The sequence below is a fragment of the Perca flavescens genome, chromosome 7 (genome assembly GCF_004354835.1).
Source record: "Perca flavescens isolate YP-PL-M2 chromosome 7, PFLA_1.0, whole genome shotgun sequence".
NCBI lineage: Eukaryota > Metazoa > Chordata > Actinopteri > Perciformes > Percidae > Perca > Perca flavescens.
In genome coordinates this window covers 24,764,280-24,771,425 of record NC_041337.1, presented here as the reverse complement: position 1 = coordinate 24,771,425, position 7,146 = coordinate 24,764,280, and the positions used below count along the sequence as shown (strand labels likewise).

At 42.9% G+C, this 7,146-nt stretch overlaps 1 protein-coding gene across 1 annotated transcript in view; it reads right to left on the bottom strand.

Annotated features, from left to right (window-relative positions):
- Positions 1 to 2,482: 2,482 nt before the first annotated feature.
- LOC114558082 (uncharacterized) overlaps positions 2,483 to 7,146 on the bottom strand; it is a 24,981-nt gene continuing 20,317 nt past the window's right edge. The window contains exons 14-15 of the mRNA XM_028581816.1: positions 4,641 to 4,687; positions 2,483 to 4,394 (exon numbers count right to left, since the gene is read on the bottom strand). Coding sequence (XP_028437617.1) covers positions 3,835 to 4,394; positions 4,641 to 4,687 — 607 coding nt within the window. The 3' untranslated portion in view covers positions 2,483 to 3,834. The remainder of the gene's footprint in view (positions 4,395 to 4,640; positions 4,688 to 7,146) is intronic.

The following is a 7,146-nucleotide window of genomic DNA, read 5'->3' as shown; positions in this document are numbered from 1 at the left end:
TATAATGTATGTTCAGGTTAGGGTTAGAATGAGGATAAGGGTTTGGAACATAGTCATAGATGGTTAAAAATCTGTTTCTGGAAAATAGTAAATCTTCAGACAGGACCTTGTGCTGCAATTAGTGGGTGTAAAAAGTCAAACCAGTTAAGTCATTATACATTGTACATCTGGACTGACACCCATTGAGGATGGTCTCAGAATTGCAGACCTATAACAACTTCTACTCTGATCCTATTTTAAGAAAGTGTAAGAAACCATAGAGATGTGTACAGTATGAGTTTAATATGTAGCCAAGTAAACAAATGTCTGAGTCTCATTTTCTGTCGATATAGCCAATTGAGTGAAATATGAGTAAAATCTACATTAGACAGGGTGATATAAATTACTAAAAATAAAAAAGCATTTAACAAAGCGTGTGTGGTGCTGAAACATAAATTTAAAAACATTCTTCATTGCTGAAGAAGGAAAAGTTTTTCACTTCCAAAGTAGTGACTGTCACAAACACACACACACACACACACACACACACACACACACAGAGGGAAGTGCCTTGTCTCCATTCAGCAAAGCCACACAAACACTCATTCATCCAACTCGAGGCTTGCACAGGCAGCTCTCTAATCAAAACAAATCTTCAGAGACAGAGGCAGAGAGAGAGACAGAAAGAGCATGAGGCGCTCTGAATGTGTTGTCAATTAGCAGCAGCAGCTCAATGGTACGGAGTGAAAGACGCCTAACCAGGAAAGATCCTGAATGAATCAAACAGATCTGTTGTTTTTATCTGGTCTCTGATGTGGACCCAGAACTAAATGTTAAACTGTGAGTTTTCAAGCCTCTTCAAAGATTTGGTCAAGAATTAGGTTTATAGAAACAATGAGGCAGCTTGTGCAAAGAGGCCCTCAGTGTGCTGGTTGCTGCATTATCCCGGACATTTCTTTTCAGTACAGTTTTCCCCTTGCTGCGCTCCTTCCCTCGCTCCAGCTTTCATTCGGGGCTGTCCTTCATGGGTGTAATTCATTACCACTTACGTTCAGATGCTCACACACATGCACACAAACTTGCACACACATGCCAGCATGCATATATATTTGGTTGTAGGAATCAAGTATAGTTTTAACTGCTTTTGTTATCTATGATATAAAATTGTGTTGGTCCCATGCCTATTTAAGCACATCACTCTGTATTTCTAGGGTAGTATGTGAATTTGGCCCCAGGATGAGAACCAGAGTTTCTAATTTGAGCTGAAATCTTTATGTTCAGGATATTTGACATTTAGTTTCTCAATGTTTGGTTTGGAGACTAAACGGTTAGCTGTGGGAAGGCTAACATTGGTTCCCAAATTATTCTCAGAAAACTGGTGTCAAAATCATTGGTTATGTTGTGTAACCATAGCAAACCCGCAGATGAAAGTAGAATGGATAAAATAAAATATAAAAGGCCGATTAAAATATTGAAAAGCTTAGGACATTTTGAAAAACACCAGTAAACCTACAGAATAACAACATACATAAAGGGTCATTTCTCTTATTTCAGTTTTTCTCTTCTCTCTACAATGTAATGGACATTAATGGGAATAATTTCTCCCATCAGGCCTCATCACCACAACAATAACCCTATCTGTCAATCTAAAGAATGGGTCTGGAGAATGAACACTGCAGCTGCATTCGCTCACCCATTGATGTATCTCCATTGACCAGGCTTCCTCTCTATACGACGTAACACGGTACAACAAAACCCACAGCACTTTTTCATTTGGATCCAGATGGAGGTAAAGGTCAATAAATCTTGTCTGACAGACTGTTCTGAGTAAGAGACAGAGAAAGGGGGTAGGACATACAGAGGGAGAGAGAGATGTGGATGAAGGGACAGACAACTTGGACAGAGTGATAGATTGACACCAAGTGAGGAAGACTCACATGAGGAGAGAAGGCAGAAAGAGGAAGATAGAGTGATTGGCCAACTGTGCGAAAGGAGCAAACAAGAATTCGTAACGAAGTAATACATTCCATCTCGCTTCTCTATGATGGCTGACTTTTAACTTCACTTCGACTTGATGTCTTAATGAACAGATACAAACAATTTTGGAAGATACCTACATGATTAATAAACTTCAGAATATATTTTTGCCCTAAACAAGACCTGTGGATTTTTGTCTTTGAAAGGATCTCTTAATGGCGAGTGTGAACAGGAGGAATTATTACATCAAGTGAACATTGTTTTAATGTGCATATGAGAAAGTTAATATTGTTTTAAGACAGATGACAGATAAAAAAATGTGAACCTTTATTTTATGTCCTAGAATGTTATAAATAACACACAAGAAAATTAACATTAACATTGCAGAATGAGAAAAACAGAATAATATCAAACTATAATTATATATATTTATAAAAAATATGATATGTAATGGAAGATATACAGTTATGTGTATGCATACATAATACATGTTCTATATATACACGTACAGGTCAGTTTAGTTTTAATAAAAAGTTTATTTACTTTTTATAGGCATAACAATATGAATGACATTTGATGAACCTTTTCTGTATCTTTACATCAGAATCTCATTAGTTAGCATATTTCAAAGAATAAATCGTATTTGATACATTCTTTACTATTGGGCACAAAAATATAAAAAAAAAAAAAAAAAAATGAAATACCTCCAACATCCATACTCTACATGAAATGAAAACATTAAGGCAGTAGAAAAACTGTGGGTTTCTACTAACAGACTGCAGCTTAGCATACAAAGAGTTCTTCTATGACACTTTTCATTTTTGTTTACAGTCCAACCCATATTTACACATTTTAACATGAAATTGAATATTTGTAAAAAAAAAAAATAATAATAAAATTAAAATAAAAAAAACAAGCAGACAGGAGTAAAGCTGACCAAGTGCTGTACATTTGCTCCTGTCTGTATGAATACTCCTATGTCTGGAGCATGATTGTACATTTTGCTCTGATAAGTTTAAGGTACTTCTAAATGTTTTCATTAATTCAGGCAGGTTAATAAAGTGATATACATTAAATGTATTACAAAATCTTACAGCAATTTAAATCATCTCACATAAACAACTTGCCACAAAGGTGTGTTTAAATCGTTGTCCTCAGTATCAGAATGAATTTAATAGTACGAACACAATTTTTTTTTTAAAGTATGTACATTTTTGACAATTTAACAACAAATGAGAAGCAGGGAAAATCACAGTTTTATAAAAATGTGTATCTGTTTTCTTTATCACATCATTAACTTAACATGGGATTTATTTTGCACCATTTCTTCTTTTCACAATGTTAATATATTGACTTACACTATGAACAGGTAAAGAAAAAACGCTGTTAGGCCTGGGGGCCTCTGAGGCTACAGCCCCGAATGTTTTATGAATAGCCCCGGATCTAAAAAATCATCGTTCATTACGATCATGCATTAAAGCCCTCAAAAATAATATAACATCGTTGATCAAAAACTGCAAGTATGTTGTGGGTTTCATATGTGTTTAATTCAAGCAGCAGATCTATTTCACACTACTTGAAACGCGTGCATTTTGTGCGAGCGTGAAAGAGAGGAAGAGAGAGAAAGCACACCGATGACATGGCTTGTTATTGTTGGCATCTGGTGGTAGCTGGCTAGCTAATTCACTAAGGCAAGACTCTAAGGCCATGGATATAAGAAGCTTTTTCAAATAGAAAAAAATGAAGGCAACAAGGCGCAGGTGAGGCTAGAGGAGTGGAGGAAGAGTTAAGTCCTGTCAGGTCGGTGAGGAAGAGGGCTGTTTAGCTAGCAAGTAGCTAGTCTAGCTCAGTGGTTACTCAAATGCTCCTGGTAGAGCATCACAGCACACTTTTCCCATATCTCAGAGGGGTACTGTCTATCTCACACAAAGTCACAGAGCCCTTCTTAAACCAGAAGCAAGGGAAGAGGGGTTCTGTGAATTTGGCATGGAAGGTGTGTATTAGCCTCAGCTCCCCTTTTTCAACACTGTAATAGGTCAGTGTACCACCTTCCCAATCAAGAAAGACTGCTATTTTTTGGCAAACGGGCACTTGAATAGGTTTGGATGTCTTTCCATGTAGGGCAGTGTATCCCGTCCTCAAGCAGAGCAGGCTCCAGGACATCTCGTTGCATCCTAGGCCACCACTACTATCCCATCTTCTCCCCACTGCTCCATATGCCACTGCGATGCCGACATTCCCTTTCCACTCTATCTCCCAGTAGCCAAGGCCTTTCAGACCCTCCCCACAAAACACCTGAGACCTTCTAAACCTGTCTTGATGTTCAGGATATGTAACCTTCTCCTCCACCTTCTTTATAGTTTTTACTTTCCTGTTGCCTTCAGACAGAACAAGCCTCCTGCTTGCTGTGTTTTCATCAAGCTTCAGATCTGCATCATCTGAAAGAGAAACAAGAACACATAACTTAGTGTTTTGTTGTGCAGTTAAAAGACTATAAAACATTTATCTTATGTTGTTTAGATGACAACATAAATTCAAGATGAAAATCTAAAGCAAAGAAAATGAATTTGTGAATTCAATTAAAAAGTTACACCTAATTTTCATTTATCAGGCATTAGCTTAGAGTCTAAGGGTCTACTGAAGTGATAACATTAAAAATAAAATAAAAAATAATAAAGACTTACACTTCTTCAGCCCTGGCTTTAACCGATGCTCCCCACCGTAGTCCAGACTGTACAAAAAGAAGATAGTGCTGTCACAAACAGAAGTTTCCAACTCTAATACAATAATTATTCTAAGTCTTCTAGTGAGTTTTACATGCTATATCCTCTAAAAATTAAAATAAATAGAAACTGCTCTTTGGTGGAACAGGCCACCTCCAAGCGATTTGCAACCTGTGACAAGAGCTCACAAGAATATATAGCTTTACTTTGTAGTGCTGCTGGGTGTTAGGTAGTAAAATGCATTTGATATTGACAGAATTATCCATCCATCTTCGTCCGCTTATCCGGTGTCGGGTCGCGGGGGGAGCAGCTCCAGCAGGGGACCCCAAACTTCCCTTTCCCGAGCAACATTAACCAGCTCCGACTGGGGGATCCCGAGGCGTTACCAGGCCAGGTTGGAGATATAATCCCTCCACCTAGTCCTGGGTCTTCCCTGAGGCCTCCTCCCAGCTGGACATGCCTGGAACACCTCCCTAGGGAGGCGCCCAGGGGGCATCCTTACCAGATGCCCGAACCACCTCAACTGGCTCCTTTCGACGCAAAGGAGCAGCGGCTCTACTCCGAGCTCCTCACGGATGACTGAGCTTCTCACCCTATCTCTAAGGGAGACGCCAGCCACCCTCCTGAGGAAACCCATTTCGGCCGCTTGTACCCTGGATCTCGTTCTTTCGGTCATGACCCAGCCTTCATGACCATAGGTGAGGGTAGGAATGAAAACTGACCGGTAGATCGAGAGCTTTGCCTTCTGGCTCAGCTCTCTTTTCGTCACAACGGTGCTATAGATTGAATGTAATACCGCACCCGCTGCGCCGATTCTCCGACCAATCTCCCGCTCCATTGTCCCCTCACTCGCGAACAAAACCCCAAGGTACTTGAACTCCTTCACTTGGGGTAAGGACTCATTCCCTACCTGGAGAAGCCATTCCATCGGTTTCCTGCTGAGAACCATGGCCTCTGATTTAGAGGTGCTGATCCTCATGCCAACCGCTTCACACTCGGTTGCGAACCGATCCAGTGAGTGCTGAAGGTCGCAGGCCGATGATGCCATCAGGACCACATCATCTGCAAAGAGCAGCGATGAGATCCCCAGCCCACCAAACTGCAACCCCTCCCCACCCCGACTACGCCTCGATATCCTGTCCATAAATATTACAAACAGGATTGGTGACAAAGCGCAGCCCTGGCGGAGGCCAACCCTCACCTGAAACGAGTCCGACTTACTCCCGAGAACCCGGACACAGCTCTCACTTTGGTCGTACAGAGATTGGATGGCCCTGAGTAGAGACCCCCTCACCCCATACTCCCGCAGCACCTCCCACAGTATCTCCCGGTGGAACGGTCATATCTCCCGGGGGAACGGTCATACGCCTTCTCCAAATCCACAAAACACATGTAGACCAGTTGGGCATACTCCCAGGCTCCCTCCAGGATCCTTGCGAGAGTGAAGAGCTGGTCCGTTGTTCCACGACCAGAACGGAATCCGCATTGTTCCTCCTCAACCCGAGGTTCGACTATCGGCCGAACACTCCTTTCCAGCACCTTGGAGTAGACTTTACCAGGGAGGCTGAGAAGTGTGATACCCCTGTAATTGGCACACACCCTCTGGTCCCCCTTTTTAAAAAAGGGAACCACCACCCCAGTCTGCCACTCCTTTGGCACTGTTCCAGACTTCCACGCAATGTTGAAGAGTCGTGTCAACCAGGACAGCCCCTCCACACCCAGAGCCTTGAGCATTTCTGGACGGATCTCATCAATCCCCGGGGCTTTGCCACTGTGGAGTTGTTTGGCTACATCAGTGACTTCCGCCTGGGAAATCGACGACAATCCCCCGTTATCCTCCAGCTCTGCCTCTAACATAGAGGGCGTATTAGTCGGATTCAGGAGTTCCTCAAAGTGCTCCTTCCACTGCCCTATTACCTCCTCAGTTGAGGTCAACAGTGTCCCATCCTTACTGTACACAGCTTGGATGGTTCCCCGCTTCCCCGTCCTGAGGTGGCGAACAGTTTTCCAGAAGCACTTTGGTGCCGACCGAAAGTCCTTCTCCATGTCTTCTCCAAACTTCTCCCACACCCGCTGCTTTGCCTCTTTCACGGCAGAGGCTGCAGCCCTTCGGGCCCTTCGGTACCCTGCAACTGCCTCCGGAGTCCTCTGGGATAACATATCCCGGAAAGACTCCTTCTTCAGTCGGACGGCTTCCCTGACCACCGGTGTCCACCAGGGTGTTTGTGGGTTACCGCCCCTTGAGGCACCTAAGACCCTAAGACCACAGCTCCTCGCCGCAGCTTCAGCAATGGAAACTTTGAACATTGTCCACTCGGGTTCAATGCCCCCAGCCTCCACAGGGATGCACGAAAAGCTCCGCTGGAGGTGTAAGTTGAAAGTCTGTCAGACAGGGGCCTCCTCCAGACGTTCCCAATTTACCCGCACTACACGTTTGGGCTTACCAGGTCTGTCCAGAGTCTTCCCC